This window comes from Hesperophylax consimilis, chromosome 13, assembly GCF_061612785.1.
Source record: "Hesperophylax consimilis isolate HC1 chromosome 13, BYU_Hcon_1.0, whole genome shotgun sequence".
Lineage (NCBI taxonomy): Eukaryota > Metazoa > Arthropoda > Insecta > Trichoptera > Limnephilidae > Hesperophylax > Hesperophylax consimilis.
In genome coordinates this window covers 29,043,904-29,068,923 of record NC_142848.1, presented here as the reverse complement: position 1 = coordinate 29,068,923, position 25,020 = coordinate 29,043,904, and the positions used below count along the sequence as shown (strand labels likewise).

General features: G+C 34.3%; 2 protein-coding genes across 3 annotated transcripts in view; both read left to right on the top strand.

The window, feature by feature from the left end:
- Positions 1 to 7,297, top strand: part of Sema1a (semaphorin 1a) — a 169,496-nt gene extending 162,199 nt beyond the window's left edge. Inside the window, exons 15-16 of the mRNA XM_089638985.1 lie at positions 1,164 to 1,317; positions 1,474 to 7,297. Of these exons, the coding sequence (XP_089495111.1) occupies positions 1,164 to 1,232 (69 nt within the window). The 3' untranslated portion in view covers positions 1,233 to 1,317; positions 1,474 to 7,297. The remainder of the gene's footprint in view (positions 1 to 1,163; positions 1,318 to 1,473) is intronic.
- Positions 7,298 to 14,366: 7,069 nt separating this feature from the next.
- The window catches only part of LOC149418751 (protein FAM91A1), a 36,100-nt gene continuing 25,446 nt past the window's right edge, over positions 14,367 to 25,020 (top strand). For both annotated transcript variants that reach the window (XM_089638984.1, XM_089638983.1), the window contains exons 1-6: positions 14,367 to 14,545; positions 14,700 to 14,784; positions 14,884 to 14,991; positions 18,006 to 18,107; positions 19,626 to 19,804; positions 22,726 to 22,826. In XM_089638984.1, the coding sequence (XP_089495110.1) occupies positions 14,477 to 14,545; positions 14,700 to 14,784; positions 14,884 to 14,991; positions 18,006 to 18,107; positions 19,626 to 19,804; positions 22,726 to 22,826 (644 nt within the window). In that variant the 5' untranslated portion in view covers positions 14,367 to 14,476. The remainder of the gene's footprint in view (positions 14,546 to 14,699; positions 14,785 to 14,883; positions 14,992 to 18,005; positions 18,108 to 19,625; positions 19,805 to 22,725; positions 22,827 to 25,020) is intronic.

Sequence of the window (25,020 nt, the reverse complement as noted above, 5' to 3'; positions counted from 1 at the left end):
TCATTTCACCACTTGCAAACATATTTATTTTGTCTGTGAAAAAGCGCATTGCAAATTCGGTGTCAAATGTCATAATTCATATTTTCAAAAGTCACAGTACTGTATTTATTTACAGCAAAGCCTCATGTGACTTAATTTTATTTTGAAGAACTGTTATTTAGCTGGAAAATAGGTAAAAACTCAATAATATTTTCGTATTTCTTCATCATGAAAAAACATTTCTCTGAATATGAGTAGCTATCCTGTGGAACCACATAGCATAAATATACACTTATTTATTTATTTATTACACGCCGTAGTGGGCTTTTCTTAAAAAAAATTACAAGCTATTTGTATCAAAATCAAACACTTCAAAATTAGTACAATATAGAAAAAAGGATGCAACAAAAAAAACACAGAGCAAAATACATATGAGCAAAATGAAAAACACATCAAAATAATGACAAAAAAGGTTGCAAAAAAACACTGAACTAAATTAATTGTTAAAAATGTGAACTAAGAATCCTCACGCTTGTAATTGAATTTAAAAGATTCAACAAAACAAAATAGTAGAAGCGAAGAAGTTATATGGGTACATAGGTCTATTTGTGTCTAGAAGAATAAAAGTTATAGAATATACAACATTTATACTGAATCATTTTAAGATGAAATATATCACCCAGATCAGAATCGGAGAAATTCATGAATATATAAGCACATTATCTGGTATGACAACAATTTACAGAAACATCATTTCAGAAAATAAGTAAGTTATTACGAAAATAGTATCAGCTGGTGCATGGCCGGCCGCTCGGCATTTTAGCTTGGCATTCCAAGGGTTAAACGATAAATGTCTACCTCAAAAGAAGAGTGTAATCATTCTCCCCAGAGACATGTTCATTAGGATGTTGGTCGTGCCTATCAGAAAAGTAAAAAGCCTGTGCTGCCTAGCTTTGGTGAAGTTATCGGGGACATAAAGCGTAATTGCAAATGTGCCCATTGAGTAGCTTAGTAAATAGTGCAAGGGAGAGAACTTGCTTTTAGACTATTCCCAAGTCATCTTGTTGTGGCAACTTTCTTGTAACGCTGACTGTTTTCTTTAAGTATGATTGTTTCCAGTGTGTTATGAATATTTAACAAAAATACTAACAGTATGTTTGTTTGCGATGTTGTCGGCGTTTCAGGGGGACGGGTACCGGCGTGGACAGGACGGCTTCTCCACGACCCGCAGTGTGAAGAAGGTTTACCTCTGAGAAACAAGCGGGGCCGAGGGGAGGGGGGAGCCCGCCAACCACCGCAGCCACCACCGCTCTACCACTCAGCACCACCACACCCTGGGTAAGCAATCACCCACCATACCACTACACTGTCCACAGCCCTGAATAGGCAGCAGCAATAGCAAGCTACCAACACTTATATCATTTACACCTTCTGTGCAGAGTACAGTAATACTTGTGACTTTAAAATAACTAACTGGCTTCTTCTCTTTTGCAGTGTCTCAACGCAGTAGTGGTTCGGGCTCGTGCTCTGCGAGTGGTGGGGGTAGCAGCCCCTCTCCCTCCCCCCCGTCAAGCAGCCCCTCCCCTCCCCCCAACCACCAGGACATGCGCCCCCGAACCCCCCCCCCTCCGGCCTGTAGCTACATCTACCGAACGTAAACTGTACGGGACAATAACCCGACATGATCACCGTAACATACGCACAACAAAGTTATCCCAGTGTTTTGTCATCAATATTTGACGCACCCTGTGTTCAGGTCAACACTGTCTTTAGATTTCGTGTCACTAAATCACTAGTGGGTAGAAATTCGTGCAAAGTCATGAAGTTTACGCGAGATAGTGGTTGTTGGTACCACGTAGTTGCGGTTGCAAGTTTCTTCAGTGCAAAAGGCTTATTACGTGAATTGACAATTTTATTGGTGAATTACGTGTTTACTTTTTGTGACACAAATCGCTAGTCGAACTTTGAAAAAATTTGGACCTTACAGAATAAGATTGAAATGGTTTATGATCTAAGTGTCATTTGTTACCGATATCGATGGTATTGATATTGGGTTCAGAGTCCCGCTGAGTTCATGTGGTATGTAAATGCTAACAATGTGAATGGAAGGATGTTAGCTATTTGGAGTGTAATATCAATGAGGATTCTCTATAACTCTGACAGTTTGTCTGTCAATTGGAAAGTGCCATAAACATGATATTTTTAACTGGAAAATGGTTACATTATTTGAATTGTTACATAGAATTTAATGAGGTTAATCTATTTACCAAATAGGATTCCGATACAATTTGTAATGTGTTATAAAAAATCTAAAAATCTTGGCATGCATAATGTCAACTTAGGAATATACCTAAATGTAAAGATAATTATTGTTAATATGAGAAAAAAATTAATTAAGATGTTTGTGTGAAAAAAGTCACCAAATTCAAATGGTTATTGTTTTCTTGAATCATTTCCTACGTTTTGATTCAAGAATGGACCAGAAAACGCTGTATAGGTCTGTGAGCGATGTACATTATAAAAGATCTTACCATTTAAATGATCGTATTTGTACATAAACTGCCATTTTGAAACGATTCTTTTTTTCCAACCTTTACATCTGTAGGTAGAATGTTTGTAAATATTTTCAACTCATCGTACAAGTCTATGTATCTGTATTTTGGTTTACTTTTATTGATTGTATTTATAAACAATCCTAAGCATCCAAAATACTGTTGGTTTTGAAAAGATTCTCAGTCTTCCTGTTGAATTTATTTTTAATTGGTACATTCTCATAATTAAATAATTAAAAACAAACGCTTCCAATGACAAAATAGAATCAAAACTTGACATTGCTTTTATTTGATAATAAATAACCATTCCATTGCACTGTACATTTTAAAATGTCTTGAATGAGACATCTATACGTACTTTATTAATAATAATAATTAATATGATTGACATTTATTGTATAATTCCTATACGTATAGCAAACAGTGGATATTTTAAATCTCTGACTTTGTTCTTTACTAAAGAATTATTTTTCTTTAGACAGCTGCGCTTACACTTCCACTGTTGTAAATATCAGATTGCACATACAGGAATGTGTATTTTCCTTAGCGTTTGTCCCATCATTTAGTTCTTCTTGTTGTAATTGTATAACTCTATCGCCATGCTGTAACATATTGAATAACCCGTGCGCTCCACAAAGTTATATAAATACATGTTCACAAGAAGGGCTCGACAATAAAAATAAATTATGTAAAAACATGTAATATATATTCTCTTTGAAAAATAATTTTTTTAATTTAATTCGGTATGGATAAGTTTTGTACGTAATAATATTTTGTCTTTGAGTAATAATTATTAAAAAGCAAAGAATTTTCACATCAATTCTGTTGTAACTTTTGGCACCGGTGTCACTTTCCATGAACATTACGGTAATGTAAATACTTTGCTGGGAACCCGTGCAAAATTGTAATGTAATATAATACATATTGGACTGTACTTTTACATTGTGTTTCTTGATTATGTAGTCATTTAGATTCTGCCAGGAGTTTGGATGAAACCTTGTTACAGTTAGTCTAGCGTAAGTTTGAATGTTTAGTTCTGCATAGTTCTACTGTAAGTATAAATAATTAGTCTCGCTACGTATCTATTCATTAAATTGTGTAAGTGAATGAATTATTTATTATATAATACTTATTCAAACTCGTAAATAAATATATATTCATATATGACAAGATAATTCTTACGTATAACTCTATTATGTCATTAAAAGTGCTTCTTATGAATGTTTTAGATTTTTAGGAGAGATTTCATATTGTGACCTTTAGTGAAATAGTTTCAATGACTATTTTTTTTAGATGAATTAAATGTACATTTTTCTTTAATAAATTTGTCAATCTTTCTTTAACAAAGGTTAATTCAGATCGAGTAAAGTAAGAAATCATTTCATTTTACAAATGTATATTATTATGTATTATGCAGTTAATGAAAAATAAAATATAACATTTGTCGCTGGCAAATCAACAAAATTCGTACATAATTTGACAAAAATAACAGTTGTTCATTAACTTAGCGAAACATCATATTTTTTACATTAAAAACACTTATTTTCGGTGATTACAGAAGTATGTACAAAAAATTGATGAATAATTTGGGAAGTGAAATATTTATGTGCATATTTCAAACTGTTTCTGAAGGGATAACTTTGGTGTTTTTAGTGTATTTTCATTAGACACTATTTTTAAATACTCATAAAACATGGTAAATATTTATAAAGAAGTCAATTGTAAATTTAACATATAATAATTTGAAAGTTAATGGAACGGTAAATTTCCATTTTCACCGTAGAATCACTAATATACTTTTGGTGTCCAATGAACTATCTGGAATTTTGCAGATAACTTTATGGCTTCGTTGAATACCCTTCGATAACTTCTGAAATTAAAAAAAATCCATCATCTTAAAGCATTAAATTAAGTGTTTATTTATGCATTGTTCAATATCATCTCAGATAGTTTGAATGATTGTTGGTTGGTTGATAAAAAAATTCCACTTTATATTAAAAAAATTAAAGTCTTGATTCTCGTTGGCTACCTGCAGGTAACTTTGCTAATTGCAGGCCTTGGTAACGCTTGCGTTGATTTTACATCAAATTTAGTATTTACCAATTACAAGATGAACCGAGACATGGGACTATTTGTTTTGCTAGTTAGTTATTTGAGTTCTTCGTAAACTAATATTACTAAGACTGATTGACGAATGATTAGTACTGAATGAAATAACCATTGTGGATGCATTTTATAGTTAGAACTCACTAATAAGTTATGCCTTTAAGACCTTACTACATTTGGAAAACCGTTGCATTTTTTTATCATCTCACCTTAAAGTCATTTGGTTGTTTCTCTTTTGCACAAAAAGTATTTTCTAAAGCAATATTTAGCGCAAGGGATTCTGAACTTATTCTTCATACAGTTCCTCTGTACTTAAGGGTTAAAATCGCTTAAAAAATTTAATCGATTCTTGTATGGAGGACACCGGTGTCCCATCAACAGTCGACAGGTTAAATAGTTATTAATCTTTTTATTTATTCCGTTCACATTCTTAACCCAATATTAACTAACTTATCTGCTTCTTTTAGTAAGAATATCCTGTAATTGCCTAATAATATAATACCTCTTTACTTAAATATTTTATTCAAGAAAGTAAAAGGTGAACTCATTTTATGCTCGGCGTGATTTGTTTAAACATCCTTAGGTTAAAATTTTTTTTTCAATTTATTTATTATTTTCCTCATAATACCAAAGATATATTTATCCGATTGCTCGTAGTTTGTAGAGTTAATCTCTCTTTGTTATTACTGGCAGTTTAAATTAGACTTACAAAATGTAACTAGATAAATAATATCATTCCATTATTATTACAGTTTTGTAAAAATACGGTATTGCTTCATAAGACAAAATTCACCATTTATATGTTCACATGTTTTACTTGCATTAACTGTAGTCCATTTTCTCATCACAAAGGTATTTAAGTAAAATATTAATTATATCATTATTTGCATACCAAAACTTTTATTTGAGGATATTTGTTCATCGAGGAATATGATATCATATTATGTAGATTCTGAATTTTTTTTGTTGATAATCCATTAAATTTTACAGATTTTTGTATTAAAATAATAAACATACAGCTTTTACAATATTTCACATAAATTATCAAATAGTTTCTAGTAAAATACATAATTATAGATTCCAGTAAAAACATTAGATGAGAAATCATACTGCTCTACAACATTTTGTTATACAATGCATATAGGTTATGTAGATTTAAGTGTTTTATACATTTTAAAAATGCATTATACTCTTTAAAGCATGACTAGGAAATGTGTAAATACAAGATTAAGGATACTCATAGATTTACCGCTGTTCACCATTTTGCCCTTTGCGGAAATGCTATTGCTTATAAATGTATTTTATACAAAGAAAATCGACCATTAGGCATGCGTCATATTGACTTTTTGTTGCGTTGCATTGAACCAAATATACGAACCTTCACTTTACCAAGTTATTTCATATGAAATGTTAACACATTGATAGACAAATTGTTATCCAACTTTACACAATTCCCATCACATTTATTTGGCTAATGATGTTTCTCGTGATTTGTTTTGCCACAGCTCGTCGATTATTTCAATTCTCGTTAAAATGGTAGCATAAAAGTATAGGTATATGGAGAGTGTTGAATTAAAAGTGTTTTTCCTTAATCGCTGAATAATATTAAATGCTAAATAAGTGTGATGAAGACAACCATCTATCGTCCCATTATCGATACAAAATAAATGATTACAACATCAGTTTTATAACATTTTTACATTTGATAGCCAAAACAAATTGGTTAAATTGTTTATTTTAAAGATCTATTTATAAAAATGTGTATAAGTAAAGATCAAGCATTAGTTTGGACATATATAAATATTATAATTCCGCTAATATGTTATACTTTCCTTGGTACATTTTAAACACATAAATAGCGTATATTTATAAATAAAAGAATAGTTTTAATAATGTAGTTTGAGCAGAATTAGCAGTCTGAGGAAAGCGATTGGTTTTCACTAGCATGCCTTCATTTATATTGGAAGCCTGACTCCGTCACGGTGGTCGGCTGTCGCAGTACTCTAGTCCCAACAGATTCATAGCAAAGAAGATATTTTCCTGGGTCATGTAATATAACTGCTGGCTGGTGTAGGAATAGGACTTAGGAGATAGGGATAGGAGTGCAAGCAGAAGACGTAGCGAGGGCGGGAAGGAACTATTGTATCTATATCTACAAATCATGTTGCCTAGTCTCTAACTTAAAGGGGCGGAATTACTTCACTGAGCCTCCTAGGATAAGTTCAAACCAATTATTTGTACTAAATATGAAAGAATAAACGTATAAGATGAGTAATTCTAAAGTACTTTACAGTTTCACTATTTCAAAAATATATTTGCTTTATGAATTATAATTATAATTATTGTAATTTTACAGTAACATTTAGTTTGTTTTATTTGTATAAATTAAATTGTTAGCACAGACTACTTTTATAAGCCAAGCAATACTTTGCTTTTATATTATTTCATATTTTTTTACATCTAGGGAAATATTTTGAATTAAGTTTGGATTACTTTTTAGATGACATTGTTTGATAATTTTGAACGCCAATTGAAAATGTTGAATACGGTTCAGAAACGGTTACCTGTAGCGGTGCTTTCCTGCACATTTTCTGGTAATGGTTGCTAAATATTTTAGTAACAACATGTATTCATTTCTATAGAAATAAAATGAAATTTAAAATATATTTTGTGTGTTTCATTTTCTTCCTTTTGTGTTCCTTGTACTGTTTTTAAATCATAACATCAATAGCGAACCAACATCAATTATTCTTAACGTAGGCGACACATTACACCATACGCATCGCGGCTTGGCCTATTTCCGCATATCGCTCGCCATACAATACAGATGGGAATTTATGACGAGCGATATGCTGAAATTGGCCGAGGCACGAAAATATAGCGTGGTCTGTCTCAGTCTTTATCTTCACAGAAATAATATGCTGAAAAAGTCACACCCTGAATACTGACATGTCTCTTTGATTTCTAAAAATTATGCCTACGTGAAAAGTTAGACAAAATCATTTAGAATGCACCCAATCGTGAAAAACTCTACAGCAGTGTCTACAAACATAAAAAAGGTGCCCCAAAAAAACCTTGGGCAGTAAACAACTATGTAAATAATACACAATAACTGCATATTTGATTATGATGACAATCATCAAACGATTTTTTTCTTTCCTTAAATAAGGCACCACAGAAGCGGGCCACTTATAGCATCAAACTGAGAGATTTTATCAAGCATTACACAGTCAGAGAATCGGTTTTCGGTTTACACCAAATCAAAATACCAGAAATAAAAAAAACCTGGAAGGTCATAATATTTTTCAGAATTTTGCTACCATGATAATAAAAATTCCTAAAAGCAGACTGGGATTCCACTACAACAAACCTTACGTCGTCGGGTACAAAGATGAAACACTTTGTAGCAAGAATGGACGTTCAGTATGCCTTAAAAAAGCTGGTCTGCCGGTGCACCTCTTGGAGGGTTCCACGCAGTCATGGAAATAGTGAAAGAATTCTTTCGACTTCGATGTTTCGTTTTCAATTTCGGTGTCGATTAGTAGATGAGATAAAAACAGATTTGCCAATGGCAATTTGGTACTTTCACCAAGCAGCCAGATTTAAAGTGCATAAAAATTGGTCAATTTAACGTCTAAGAATATTTTTGTATTCTTGTGGGGGGGGGGGGGGCTAGATTTCAACAAACCACATTTTTAGAGCTGACCACCCTAGATTTAGATCTAAAACTAGCTCTGAAAGCTAAAAGAGCTGAGTTGGCAACACTGATGCTGTTCATGTCAAAGTTCGTTCCGCGGCTCCATCTCATGAGGCTGGTTGAGTGGAGGTGCATAACATGGAATTGATATCTGAAGAACCACAAACGTCTATGCAAAGAGCCACAACAAACATAAGATGAAGATAAGATGGGAACTCAGAACCTCTAAATACGGGTAGTAAAAAATAAAGTCGATATCCGCATCTGTCTGTTTGTGCGCTTAGTTCTTTTAAACTAAGCAACAGATTTTCAGAGAGTTTTCATTATCGTGTAGGGAATTTCTTCGGAAAGGTTTGTAAATATAATACAAGCATATTATATTTATAGAAAGTAGAGAAAAGTCGATGTTTTGTAATCAAGTCGTAAAAAAAATATTTTCAGTCGCTTGCATTGCTAATGCTGACTAAACCTTATGAGATACATCAATAGTATGTACTACGAAATTTTATATCTTATTAGAATATATATATATATATTGATAGAAAATTTTGCGACGGACTTTTCTGTAGGCTATTTATATCTCCTAAGCATAACCCCCGGAAACGCCGGGTACACGTCAGCTAGTTACTTATAACACATTATTATCAGTGACAACCAGAGATGTGCAAAATGGGTACCCAAAACCATTTGAAATGCAAAATGGAAATGGGTCAAAACTTTTCCATTTGAAAATGCAAAATGCAAAATGGTATTTAGAAAAGCATTTCAAATGCAAAATGCAAAATACCTATTTTCAAAATGCATTGAAAATGCAATATGGTTTCTCAGGTCAAACAATTAAAATAATTATAGAATTTTTAAACAGTTTTGTCATTTAATAATGGACATCAATGTAGAACAAACATATTACATGATGGTAAATCAAAAAATGCCACGACTACGGATTATGAACCACAAAAAATTTGCGCGGGACAAATGTTGCCAACGTAAAAACATAGAAACTGCTATCTAACATTTAATATTACAGCGTCATGGCCCCATGTTCAGTATTTTTTGTAATGGTATCACTCAATTGCCAGGGCTCCTACCAGGGAGCAACTTGACAAATGTAAATTATTTCTCATAGCGAGGTAAGGGACCGACTGATATTTGGGGCTTATGAAAAAAAAGTGAGTGGAGATAGTAGGAAGAATGTTGCAAAAAAGCATTTAAAATGGAAAATGCATTGAAAAAAGCATTTAAAATGCAAAATGGAAAATACCCATTTTGCATTTCCATTTGAAATGGATTTATTTGAAATAAAGTACATCTCTGGTGACAACTTAGGGCCCGTTTTAAAAACGGATGCCCTAGTGGCTGTAGTGGATGTATGGAGCTGTTCACACTTGTCCGACACGATTTGAAAACGGATCCGACATTTTTTGTCGCATGTATCGCCAGCGCAGCGCGTTCGTTTTCAAATCGTGTCGGAACACGCTCGCTCATAGTGTTGCATGGAGCTGTTCACACTTGTCGTCCAGTCGTTCCTGCAGAGTCCCCGCCACACCCCGACCCCTCCCCGCCCGCTCCCAGTCGCAAGGAAGCAGGCACGCTGCGTGCTTGTATTTGGTTATTTTGTTAAGTAAATAAATCAAAACTACAATAATGGATAGCGAAATAAATCCCGAAAATTTAATACCACTGGTCGAAGAAAGAGTATAGTAATATTTTATTTTTAACTAAATAAAAACAAAACACTTGGTGTACACAACTTTTGTGAATCAAAATTTATATTTTAATTTTTTAAAGTTAACTTTTTTTAATTTTAAAGCTTTAATGAGATGCACGATGCACGGAAGAGCGTATTAGTTTAATAAACACAAACATAATAAAAAATATTTGAGTTGTTATTATTTTCTTACTTTAAAATATCGATAGCCTTTCTTCAGGACAAATGCACTCTCTTAATTTTGTATTTTGATATGTTAAGCTCTCTGAAACTCATTCCAGTAGATGGTTAAAGGAAGTGATAGACATTCTCTTAAGGCATTAAGCGCCCTTGAGGTAATTTTCTTCCGGTGAAAACGGCGCTACATAAATAATCCAATCATTATTATTCCAAAATAATTAAAGAACTTTAGTTCATCAGTTCTCAACTCACCAATTAACACTTGGAAAATTCACACAGAAAATCATTCAGCTATGATTGGGTGTACCCAAAATTTTCTTTTCACTTTTTTCCTTCTTTTTAATAAGTACCACATGACAACAAGAGCTTCATCGTCGTCCATTGCGCACCATTACTGAAGAATGAGCAAATAACATGTTTTGGTTTAATCGACAATTATTTTTTTTCGTAGAGTATGGTCTGTTTTTAAAACGGATCCGTTTTTAAAACGGAAGTGTGAACAGAGCCATTGGCCATCCGTTTTTAAAACGGGACCCGCCTCCGATTTGAAAACGGAAGTGGGAACGGGCCCTTACTGGTGACTTTTAAGTGAGCTACAGTGCTAAGTTGAAAATATGACTTTTTGATGTTGCTGTAGCTGAAAATGATGTTTTAATTTTTTTGTATGAAAATTTGAACAGAAGAATCCAATAAGAAACGACACCAATAATGTCGTATTTTTCAACCTTAGCACTCCAGCTCACTTCAAAGTCACGAGGTGCCACCTGGTTATTATCATAAATATTTAAATGTGATTTGTAGGAAAATTTTTTTATGATTTTTTTCTGAATCAAATCAATTTTGTTTATATATAATATGACGAAATGCAGGAGATATATATAATAGTCAACGCAAACTCTAAATGGCTTTGTACATATACAAAGTTTAGTTAGATAATAACAATGTTTGTGAAGTCTTCTATATTTCTTGTTATCAATTCAACCATTTTGGCTGAATTGTTTGTAATTTGATGACATCATTGTTTGATTTTTGACATGATTTGATTTTGTGACACATCGACCAGATAAGACTAGACCGGGCCTTAGAAATATGAGTCATTAAAAGTAAAAAATTATTATTTTGAATTGTGGAATGAAAATATATTTTGTATTTGGAAAGGTCAAATAAAAATTAAATATTATTTTAGTGTAGATTATTTACAGATATATAACAAAAGGGCAGGTTGTTTTTTTTGTTACTTGTTTTTGGGGTGTTATGCCGTGTTGCGCTAACTCCTTCTTTAGCCAACGTTTCGGACAGCATTGCAGTGTCCATCATCAGGGCAGATGTGTTGTTTTGATGTTTATATTACCAAATAACACATTGCATATAACACACGGCATAACACCCCAAAAACAAATAACAAAAATACTTTTGGCCGTGAAAATCTTAAATCATATTTGGGCAGGTTGTTTCCCAGAATTTGAACAATTCATCAAATTTCAAAGATGATTTTCAAGTTCTGTGAAGGTTCTATTCAAGTTCTGTTATTATTTCAGTTATTTGAAGCCCTGGCCAATAATGATATCATAATAGAACTTGAATAGAACCTTCACAGACTTGAAAATCAACTATGAAATTTGATGAATTGTTGAAATTCTGTGATAATTACTAGTAATTACTACTAACGAAAGAAATTGTTTGAAAGGGAAGCCTTTAAAACATGAGCGAGTGAACAAATACGTTGGATTCCCACCCAGGCGTCGCGAGTTCAATCTAATGCTAGCTAAGTCCACCATCATTGCACAAGCAACATTTTAGGCTCAGATAAAAATATGAAATATATTTTTCCTAGGTCTGTGTCCCCAATGTTTCGATTTCAATCGTTTTGGCACCTAGCCCCCTCCGAAAATTTTATACAAATATTAATTTGTATAGCGCCGCTTTTGTGAGATATCACCTCAGGGGCGCTTTACATTTGATGCAGGTATTACAAAAATATAAATATTACAAAAATAAAGTGAAGTTAAGTTAAATAAAATGAAGAACAGAAACAGGTGACATTAAGATAGAAGATGGAGACTCTGCAGCAAGAATCCTAGGTGGTGAAGAAACTGGACCAGCTGCTGCAGCGAGAGAGTCCACCAACAGTGCCAGCACAAGGTTCGTCATCCGTCCAATCCTCACATAGATAACAGACCTTGGCAGCACCGCTGATCCCCAAATGTGACATATTATGCCCCTAGAGTAAAGACGGAACTGCATAAGGGCAACTTACAATATTTTTCCTATAATAAATTAGGCATAGGAATAAATATTTTCTATATACATTCTGATCATTATTTTTAAAACGTATTTTAGTTTGTTGATCTTTATGAATATATATTTTTTCAAGCCATAATATTTTTGGTCCATGGCGATGCCATACGTAGTAATCCAAAATCATTCGTTTTTGGTTTGAAAATTTGGTCGGCTAGAAATGTTTCAGATGCTTTAATTAAATACTGCGAGTAGAATACATCTTGGCCTTTGAAATAATCGAGTATTTTTTAGATAAGTCTTTTTATAAGCCCAGAAAAAAATTATGTATAAGGCCTATGAAAACTACTTTAAAGTTCAAAATCTCCTACTTACGAACCCATTTTAGTTTAGGATTTTATTGTATAATGTGGCAAATTAAGTTATTTATAAAATGATCGGAAAAAACAAATATTTATGCCTTAACATCCACAAAATAAAATAAAAGGCACTTTTAGGCCATGTTTTTTTCTTGGCTAAATCAAAACAGGCGGATGGTATTAAGCGGGAATTTAAACCTTATCGCCATCTACGTAAGGGTTGTTATTGATAGCGGCTCAATTTAAAATATTACACGACGTAGTGCATCGCCTTAATTAAATTATTGTAAATGGCTGACATCCCATAAAACGACAGTGCATTTTCGTTTTACTTACTATTCCGAATTTCTACCGAACTATAGGATATTTCCCTTGAACACTTGAAGTTTTTAAGTTCTTCAATTATTTTCTTGTTCTATTAATTATGTTCTTCGTGTTATTTTTTTAAGATAATCTCCGTACATTTGTAATGCTAAAAAAGTAAATTCATTAAAATCCCTCAATAGAAAAAAATTGCGAAATATGCTCCGAAAATTAAAAACAAACGGTTTGTTCTGTTATTTGACATATTACAGGTATGAAAAATTCACAGTGTTTCTATGCATCTCAGACATTGTCAAGTGATTTTAGCTCTATTTTAAATAAGTCGTGTTTAATAAAATATTTTCACAGTAGTCGCTTATTATATATAATGTTGTGCAATCTACTTGCAAGGCAGGTACAGGCATGCAAGTTAGCGTATACACATGATAGTAGCTGGCATGTGCAAGGAGCTTGCATGCAAGTGTGCCAGCTACAGGCATGTGTACATAAATATACCACTCTCCATGTGTATTCCCGGCTTTACTTCTCTGTCTGTTCATTCCAATCGCGTTAAATTAATATTTGCGCGTTCTCTTTAACATTCGGATCTAAGTCCCTTTCAAACAATCGTCATTCGCCGCTTGAAGGGCTTGCCTAAGACCTGCGCTTGTGCTTTCGGCACCTAAAATTGCGAGATAGTATTTTATTGCAACTAATTGAATAATTTATTTTACGTGTTGGCTAATATTATTTTTGAAACATGGGTAATAAACAATAAAAAGTGTCGGATTTCTAAAAAAATATTAAATTTCCAAAGTCTCGATGCATATTGCAATCCATACGGTAAGAAGAAAATATTGAGTACATATTAGAATTTTAAAATAAAAATTTCCCAAAAATGCATATATTTGCCTTTTATCGTGTTAAGCGTAGCCAGCGATCCTGAATAATTACCGTGTTTTTCACTGGAGTTCATAATTAACTAAAAACATAACTTGTACAAAGCTAACAAATTCCCTAGATTAAAAAAAAAACGATTTTTTCTCCCCAATTATAGGGAAAAATCCCCAAACATTACGTCAGTGCGAAAGCCCGAAGCCCAGATGATGAGAGTGTTTACAACAGAAAAAATATTGCGCAATAACACGAACATTGTTAGCTTCGCGAGTAGGACCAATAATATTTTTTTCTATGAAAATCATGTGTGAACGATCCCTAAGAAAATCTAGTTTATGTCAAATGGACTCAAATGGTGTTTTCTTGACGTTTGTTATCTGTCTAAAATTATTAGTCATTTAATTTCATCGCGGCTAGCATGTAATTAAAGATTTTCTAAAATAAAAATACGTACAAGATGAACGATGTAGACGAGTGTATAAGGCACAAAATAAACTGGCCACAGCTCCCAGCCCAAGTAAAACAGGTTGGTATTTTATTACGTTTCTTTTATTGATATTGATAGTTCTAATATTATCATCGCTGTCGCGTTAAACGGCGATTCTTTTATCCTAAAGCATGAGTATATTTTATGTATTTGTTTGTAAATAATATCAACACAATTTTATTGCAATTTACAGTTACTTGGCAATTCTCAAAAGGAATATCAGAGGTACATATTCGAGTTCAGCATCAGAAATCAGTTAAGATACCGCGGAAATCTAGGTTAGCATTGCTTACTACATAATATTTAACATGTTTTTGATATTATAAATAGATTTTGTTTTGAAATTGTAGCTTATTGTCGAATTATTAACATTCCAGTGAGGACTATACGAAAGGATGAAAGAAGATATTATGAAGCTCTTGTGCAAAGCAGTATACGAAGCCTTATGTTGTTCCCATATCATCTTGCTGATATGGTTGTCAAAGGTTTGTTTGTATTCCTATTGCTTAATAAAATTTGGTGCTGTTCAACCTTTTGAATATAAACCTCTGCCCACTAAGTTAATTAGAATCCTTTTCGCATTACCTGTAGCGCACTTTTATGATTTGCGTAAATATATACCTAACCGCTGCACTTTTAACAGGCACATATTGTGAAAATTACACTTCGTTTCAACTTGATTACTATAAAAAACAACTACTTACGTCGGGAGAGATGAAATAAGATGCATTATTATTTCATTGTTATTCTATTAAAGTTCAAAATTTTCCTTATCTGAAACAATCCCTTTTCTGCCATTTAAGACTTTTTAGTATAGTGTGACACTTGTAATAGTTTAATTTCAATCTAAATACGCATAAATGACTTAATTAACCCAAGCTAAGAACCTAATAACCTATTTTGTGCATGTAAATAGTTGTTTTTAGTAATTGTTAAACAAAGTTTAATTTCCATAAACTGTGCCTAAAAGTGCGGCAGTTGGGCAAATAAATATATTTGTTTTACCCTCTATCTACTACTCAATTACTTAAGGATTTACATTATAAATGAAAAACAGAAAAAGATTTAATATTCTTAAATAATCCACTTACAAATCGTCGCCTAGTAGTGCTTAATTGTCCAAACGACCAATTCGCAAATTGTTCAATCTCCATTTAAAACTAAAACTAAAGTACCAAAAATTATAATTAGTCACTTTACTAAAGACGGGTTGTTACGCAGAATTTGAACAATTCATCAAATTTCAAAGTTGATTTTAAAGCTCTGTGAAGGTTCTATTAAAGTTCTGTTATTATATCATTACTGGCCAGTTGTTTCACAAAACTGAAATGATAAAAGAACTTGAATAGAACCTTCGCAGAACTTGAAACTATTGTAATGTTTCATTGAAGTAAAGAAAGTAAACCTCCTCTCCTGTAAAATTTGCTAATTGGTCGTTTGGGCAAATAAGCACTAAGGCGACGAAATTTCAGAGATTTAAGATTTTGATCAAACGAACATTAACATTTTTATTTATATGTATAGAAGACTAATCCATCATTATCATTCAATTGGCATATTGATGCCTAGTTCAGTGAAGCACAACCCAATTTTGTGCGACCGACTTGACATGATAGGTGTGTATGAACATAATGTCGTTTCTGAAAACATAAGAGTAACGGAAATGGGTTTTGATATTTCTTCCATAGACATCAAAATATTTAATGGTTTCCATTCTGTTTTATAAAAATACAAATGGGTATCGCGACAAACTAAGGATGGGTTGTTTCGCAGAATTTGAACAATTCATCAAATTTCAACATTCATTTGCGAGTTCTGTGAATGTCCTATTCATGTTCTGTTGTTATATCATTATAGACCAGTTACTTGACAGAACTGAAATAATAACAGAACTTAAAAATGAACTTTGAAATTTTAAGAATTGTTCAAATTCACATTTTTTAAATCTACGCCATCAAGGCCACCTACTGCTAAGTTAACTGTGCCAAGCTGTTGGTACCCTAACCCCGCCAGCCCGCGAATATTTAAAAAAATGATCAATTAACCCTCCTAAAAAGGTTGTGCATCAATACCTTAGTTCAACAGGGAACTAATTTCGAAGTTATTGACTCAATTTATAGAATTAAGTTTAATCTATAGCAGCACTTAGTTGAATCCTACAAAGTATAGTAGCATTGGTAATGTAGTTTTAGTGATTTGTCTTAAATGTAGTATTGTTCTAGTTACTCTATTATTTTCTGTTACTGTTACATGTTTTACTAATATTCAGTTTATCAGTTTACTGTTATATCATGCTTTAAAATTTTTTGGTATACTTTTCGATAGCTCGCTATGTATATTCTATTCTTAACATCCATGTAAAAACCCAGCTGGGGGTAAAACCAAATAAAAATAAAATAGGTTTTTAGTTATTTCCCTGTAGAACAAGGGTATAAATCTTGGCTAAAATATAATCTGTAAATATCTGTGGTACGTATTGATTCAATTATATGTCTAGGATCATTGAAGAAAAACATTTATATTTGACACAAATGTTGAAAATTTAATATGTATAATGTATGAAGACGGCACTCTGACTTGTGTTTTAATAATTTACATTAAAAACAAATAATGTTAACATTCCACCATTGCACGAAATCTAATACTGAATAATTCATCAAATTTCAAAGTTAATATTCAAGTTCTGTTATTATCCAAGTACTGTGACAGAATGACATAACTTGAATAGAACTTTCACAGAATTTGATATTGTTCAAATTCTGTGATACAACCCGTGTTAATGTTAGTTTTGTAACCGGACTTTGGCTGAGTTGTCGAATGTGTCGGGTTCCAACTGGACATCGTTGGTTCAATAATTCTTCTGTTAGCTAAGTCCTCCATCATTGCGCAATCAGCATCTTCTGCTTGTAATGATGATAGTGGGAGGTTTTCAAATAGTGTCCGGTTATTCGTAACCTGGGAATCTTTGGTAAGTTTTTAGATCGGATCTACCGGATCTGCCCTGATGATGGACACTGCAACGCTGTCCGAAACGTCGGCTAAAGAAGGAGTTAGCGCAACACGGCATAACACCCCAAAAACAAACAACAAAAATGGGAATCTTTGTTCTTTTTAAAAAATAAGTTTCATCAATCTCAGAATAATACTTTATATTTGTACTAAACACAAACCCACAAACACTCTTTATATACGTACGGAGTCCGGAAACTCGTAGTACAAGCGGGAAATAGGCGAATCTACATCACATTTGAAGTCAATTTTGTGGTATAAACGTTTTTAATTTGAGTTTTCGTTTTCAAGTAAATCGAGTCTGAAGTTGGAATTTTTAAGTCAAAATGTACACCTGGCTCCAAAGTTTTTTTAACCCAGTTTTACTCAGATGAACAAAAGAATACATTTTTTGGGTTCCCTGAGTGATATTTATTCACCAGTTTCCCACTTGTACTGTGTGTTTCTGAACACCGTGTATGCAGATAGATTAATTTGGTTTTCTTTTCAGGATTACGGATAACGCCTTTCACCTATTACAAGGAAGTTGTCGGTCTCATAATGGAAATGGAAAAAAGTTACGATACTCTTCCAAACTTCACAGCTGCTGATTGTAAGTTACAATTATTGTATCGTGCTCACTTATACTGTAATTGTTGTATGTCCGGGTTTTCTCGCAAACTCTCTTATTAAATAAAACCAACTCAACAAAACACTTTGAACTTTAATGTGATAGATTGATAATGGGCTCTGATATCTTTATCAGCGGCAGTTATAGGCGGTTGGAATGGTATGGACACCACCTTAAGGTTCCTACCTTATTTATACACTCGGTCTCTACAATACTTGACAGCTAACGCCATCTATGGGTAACCTAACAGACTAATCTAGTGCCATCTATGGGTGAGCTCTGACACTAATATCAAGGATATTACAGTAATTATTTTGGTATGTTATGAAACCTTATGTCGAGAGTCAGAATAACAGAGAAGTATTTGTGTGATGACATGAATGTAAATGAACCGAGGAGTGTGTACCAACACAGAGTTATGTGACAGTCCATCCTCAATACCTACCCCTGCGGAGAAGCGGCGTGGTGTTAGTTAGTCATAGAGAATTTTTTTAAATTATGCCGGTACTCCTGAATTGGCACGATCTGCCTGCAAGAAGTTTATACGCCATTGCAAGACTTTGGAAACTCTCAACAACTGTCTAATTTGTGAATATATGATACTGAACTTCCTAGTATCATATATTCACATATATGAATCCTAGTATGTATCATATATTCACATATTAGACAGTTGTTGAAAGTTTCCAAAGTCTTGCAATGGCGTATACCTGGGAAGACAAATCTGGTTCTACAATGTGTCTTCCCAGGTATACGCCATTGCAAGACTTTGGAAACTTTCAACAACTGTCTAATATGTGAATATATGATACTAGGATTCAACGATTACTAACAAAACTCTTCTTGAAATGAGAAAGACCATATTATCTTAATCAATATGGACAGAAACCCACTGAGGGTACTGGTAGGACTACTAATGGGACACTGCTATCTATCTGGGAGTAGAAAACACCAAGAGATGCAGGAAATGTGAAGAGGATGAAGAGACTCCAATTCACTTATGGTGCCAATGTCATGCCCTGGTGGGAACTAGGCTCAGATACCTGGGGAGACACACAGTAGAACCAGAAGACATAGCCACATACCCAATGACAACCCTGGTAAACTTTATAAACGGGACCGGATTACTGTTAATGGAATGAGGTAAAGTGGGGATAGCACAATGGGCCTATGGCCTAAGTGCTCACGGGAACCTTACATCAACAATCTATAATAAAAAAAATTAAAAAATAATAGTAATCTAATATCCTTTTCTTTGCGTTGACTCACATAGAATCGGTAACCCTAAAATTTATTCAAGCCCAACTCCTATATCACCTTATTTGGTATATAAATCTTCCTTCTGTATGTAATCGAACATCTTTATATGCGCCTCTCCATGCAGCAATAGACCGTGCTATCCAAAGGATCCTGGTTCATCAGGGCAATTGGAGTAGAAGTCATAATCCCCAACGATGAGGAGACGATTCAAGAAGATGTAATTTAATGTCTTTTTCCTAGGTCTCCGACTGCTGGGCATTGGTCGTAATGAATACATTGAGCTGATGAACCGAGCCAGAGGAAGGGGCCGGGCTCGTCGGACCTCGGGGCGGAGGCTGCTCCCCTCCCTGCCCTGTCAGCCCCCTCTGCAGCCCTGGTGGAGGCTGGAACTAGGACTGGTGCTGGAGGACGACGTGAAGGTAATTACAGCATGACAGTTAATTTTGCATGCAGCCAGAGGTGGAACTAACTAATAATTGAAATTTTTTGTGTTTTGGAAGGTAGATATTTTTTGCTTTTACCCCACACAAGAGGCCCTGAGGTAATAAGGCTAATTTAATTTCCCTCGGAATGTCTATGTCATCTTTGTGGATGCTGTGTGGAATGTCTTTTTAAGGAAAGGAAGCAGATGAATTTCTAGGAAGGAAAAGGGTATAAGGGGTGGGTAGGAATCTAGTGATCAGTGTGTCCAGGAGTGACGGACATAAGAATCCCCCGCTGCAGTGCAAGATGATCGGTCGAGACAAACCAGATGGAGAGATAAAAAGGTCTCCCCAAAACGATCCGCCGCCAAGATCTGAACAGAACTCACCTGATGAACCCGGGCACCTTGGAGTTACCTATGGCAATAGATGGTAGTACTGGGCGTTGACGATAATTCCATCCAACGCCAACGTCGTTATCGTTGGCGATTTTCAACTGTTGAAAATAACGCCGACGTTGACGCAACTATAATTGATTATTTCTAGTGATTTATTAACTCAGGTCTGTTTTTAGTGCTTAATTCTCCATACTCGATGAAACCTCATTCATCACATTTGTTATTATATTTTTTTAGATAATTTACTAATATCTACACATATTCAAATTATCATAAAGCATTAAACGTTATAAAAAATTACGGTCCAAGTATTTCGAATTTAAATGCTTATTCAGTTTAGTTATTTGTAAGAATATAATGTCCAGTTTTGAAAAATTAATAAGATTAGACGTTTTTTAAGAAAAATAAAACCATGACTTACATTATTTGATAGGTTTACTCCAAGCTCAGTCTATTTAAGGTCCCACTTTTTTTAGCACAGTTCAGACGTTTTTACACATCAAATTATTTTTGTACAATATTTACGGTTATTAAGTCATTTAAAGGTTATTTACAGATTGTTTTTTACGCATTTCCTTATTTTCGAATCCATATTCAAAAACACCAGCTGTCGCACTTTTCCAGCCTTAAGAATGCACCTGCGGTCGGATATAATTTGTCCAGTCTTGGAAAAAATTCGTTCACAAGGAACGGATGTTGCTACAATACCGCATTGTTCTATGAAGATTTTTTCAAATTCGGAAAATATACTCCATGTTCCTTCCACCATTTCAGGGGACAACTCTTTCTATCAAGAAGATCCATTTCGAGATACACGTCCAGTTCTTTGCGGAATTTGTTATTGAATATTAATAATATTCGCAAGTAGGTATTATATTTCAACTATTGGCGCTAATTATTATCAACAGCGTTGGACGTTGAAACAATATCACTGTTGTTCTTACGAGAGCGGACGTGTTTTAACCGCTCCGGTTTGTTTAATCCTTTCAGAAGGTTTCCCTTGTTAAGAGATCGCTGAAAAATGTTCAGCATCCGTGTTTTATATAGTGCTTACCTTCTTATTTCACGAAATGCGCGTAACTTCTACCGTTTAGCCGGAATTTGCAATTATTATAGCATTTTAAACCGATTAAATTTTGAAAGTGAACCTAGAACAAAGATTCTCAATGCAGTCGAAGATTTTATACCTGACTCAAGTGTCAAGTGGTGTCGGGATTTACGGGACCTTTTCAACCGAGGATGTCTGCCTGGAGGACAGATAAGCCATATTTTGTTTAAAGTTTTTGTTTTTATTTTCTGTTTTTGTTTATGTATTTTGTTACAGATGACACACATAAACTTCACTTTGACTTTGGTTCAAGATTTTGCTTATGATAGCCTGCGATAAGCGAGCCCGAAGGGTCTGAGACAGAGGTGTGAAATCGTCGGATCACGACAATAGAAAGAATTTAAATTTTTTTTGCTGGATTTTATTTAGGTATTGGAGCCAGGAAGGAGTCTGAAAGGGTAGAGAGGATGCACTAGGTGGCATGAAAGGCTGGGAGGTGACTGGAGAGACTAAGGTAGACTAGGATGAGGTGATTTTGCACAGCGGTGCTGCCAAGGTCTGTTATCTATGTGAGGATGTTGTGTCGGCGCTCTTTATTGGCAGCAGACACATGTCAGCGCTATATTAGTGGCGGACACATGCCTGAACGGATGACGAGCCTCGTGCTTGCACAGTTGGTGGACGGGGTAGTCTCTCTCCCTGCAGCAGCTGGTACAGTTCCTTCGCTACCTAGGACTCTTGCAGCAGAGTCTCCATCTTCTGTCTTCGTCGAGCGTCACAGCGGTGCTGCCAAGGTTTGTTGTCTATGTGAGGATGTTGTGTCGGCGCTCTTTATTGGCAGCAGACACATGTCAGCGCTATATTGGCGGCAGACACATGCCTGAACGGATGACGAACCTCGTGCTGGCACAGTTGGTCTAAATAACAAATGTAGATCCTAGGAAATAAATTGTACAGCGCCGTTGAGGTGATTTTTCACAAAAACGGCGCTCTACAAATTATCCAATTATTATTATTATTATTAACTATTGTTTCCAACGGCTAGTTATATTTTGATACAGTACTAATAGATGGTACCGATACCCGCCTCCCAAATTACACTGGTAATTACATGGGTAACACCGCCAGGGAAGCATTCATTGGCTAACCTACAATAGCTATACCGATAACCTGCCATAGGTCACCCACACTACGTGATTCACTACGTTTGGTAATTTAGCTCTGGTGCCTGGGTTCATAGGGTGAGGTTTGTCTAGGTCATGACTGTGGATGCGTCTACCCACCAACTGCGTGGCCAGATCGTGAGAGGTTGAGGGGGAGCCTACGACCCCTCCAGCCAGTCTCTCGACCCATCACCTCACACCACAGTGGAGGGCCGTTACTCCTGGATACACTAACCTTTAGGTTCCTATCCACCTCTCATACCTTTTTCCTTCCGCATTTGTAATACTAACTTTTGTATTAATTTTCAGTATTTAAATGACGATGAACGGACGCTAATTGACACCCTGATTGATGAAGGCTCACAAACGGCTGGTACGATTGATCATATCACAGTTCACAGTTTATACAAGTAAGAAAACTACATATGTATTATTATTTTTTTGATAAACTAATGTTTTAAGACAAGGGACGCCATCTAGTGAGAGAGTTAGCACTTATAATGCCTTTCTCATATAAAATAAAGTTGGTTGTTTTCAGGTGAAAAAATGTAACAAGCAGTAACTACATATTATGTATTTATACACGGAGTACGGAAACTCGTAGTACAAGCGGGAAACTGGTGAATCTACATCACATTTGGAGTCGATTTTGTAGTATATATTTTTTTTATTTGAGCTTTCGTTATCGAGTAAATCGAGTTTGAAGTTGATTTTTTTTTTTTATTTTTTTTAATCAAATTCTTATAAATTATTACTGAAGATCAAAGTACCCAACTATTTAAAACTATTTGAAAGTAAAACAAATGAAGAAACTCGGATTTGAAGCATTATTTTGAAATCACCCTTCATTTAATCCGGTGTAATCATAAAATATTTCTGCTCTGCAGGGTTAAAACATCTGTTATTCAACCCTAAACACCAGAAAAAACTTTAACCCTAAAATAGCCGAAAAATATTTTTTTTTGGTTTTTTTTTTTTTTTTTTGAAAATGCTCAAATCAAAAAACTTTATGTTTTTTTGGGTTCCCCATGTGGTGTAGATTCTCCAGTTTCCCGCTTGTACTACGAGTTTCCGGACACCGTGTATACAGGGTTTTCCAATAAGAGGTGTTATTTTGATATTCAATCGTAAAAGATCAATGGTTTCGTTGCTTGTGTGGCACGTAGCGCTGTCTTGTTGAAAGTAAATGTTGTCCAGATCAATACCATCCAATTCCGGCCATAAAAAATCATTAATCATCTCTCGATAGCGCAATCCATTAACCATAACTGTTGCTCCAGCCTCATTTTCGAAAAAGTAAGGTCCAAGGACTCCGCCGGACCATAAACCGCACCAAACAGTCACACGTTGAGGATAGAGAGGCATTTCAACAATAATTCTTGGGTTTTCCGAGCCCCAGATGCGACAATTTTGCTTGTTGACGAAGCCACCGAGGTGGAAATGGGCCTCATCACTCAAGATGATTTGCATTTGATTCACTCAAGTTAATTTTCAATAATTTCAATGCGTTGTTGAAGCGTGTATCGTTCCATTTTTATTAATGGCGTAGTTTCTACTTATCAAATGTCAAAAAATGACAGCTTCAAAAGTAACATCTACCGAAATAGCGGGCTATTCAAAATAACACCTCTTATTGGAAAACCCTGTATAACTAGCTGTACCCCAGTCTGTCTTTGCAGATAGAGAAACAATAGCACGTTTTGCTTTTACGTCCAACGGATGGCGCTGTTTTTTAAAAAAGCATGTTTTTACCTGTCATAGTGACATCTATATAAATATAGATATATAAAAACAAACGCGTATTCGAATGCAACGTTGTATCAAAATTTCAAAGCAATCGGTGAAAAAATTTCGTATATTTAAATTTTGAACAAACGAATATTAACATTTTTATTTAAATAGGTTTCTAGCTTTGCTACCCGGTTTCAACACTATTTTTTCTTATTGAATAAAATGCTTCTAATGGAAGAGCAGTACAATCATAAGATACAAAAGGACAAGGGTTCCTGACTGGTCGATTTAGAAGCAAATTTTTGTCGATCTCAATGATTACTAAATTTTGAAAATAATTATTATTTACGTATTTTAAATTGACAACCATGGATAAAATTACATCTTCCCTCAAAAATGCTGGGAACCCTTGATGTAGAAGTAGGGTGCCATACTTACTTGAGGTCGGTAATTATTTTTTACCCTAGTTTTCATGGGGATCGACTTCCAACTAGAATCTTACAAGAATTTTTACCATTACTTTTGCACAAACTTATTAAGTTGCAACACTTCGACAACTTGACCTTCTTGAATTTTACTGGGCAGCGGATATTAACACACTCCAAGCTGGCATAACAAGGGTCCCATTCGTTAGTTATATCTTATATTTTAATGATTTTTTTTGCATGAGACTACCTGCAAATTAAAGCCTTCTTTAAAGCCTGCATTGTTTGAAATTAAAGCCTTCTTTTTAATACTACTCCATAAACTAAAGTTCTGATGTTTTATGTGTAAAAAATGTATTATTTTATTACATTACCAAATGAATTTTCGCACAAATCATTACAAAAAAAAACTTTCACGTTTCCGGTGTGACAAGCGTAAGGATGTATT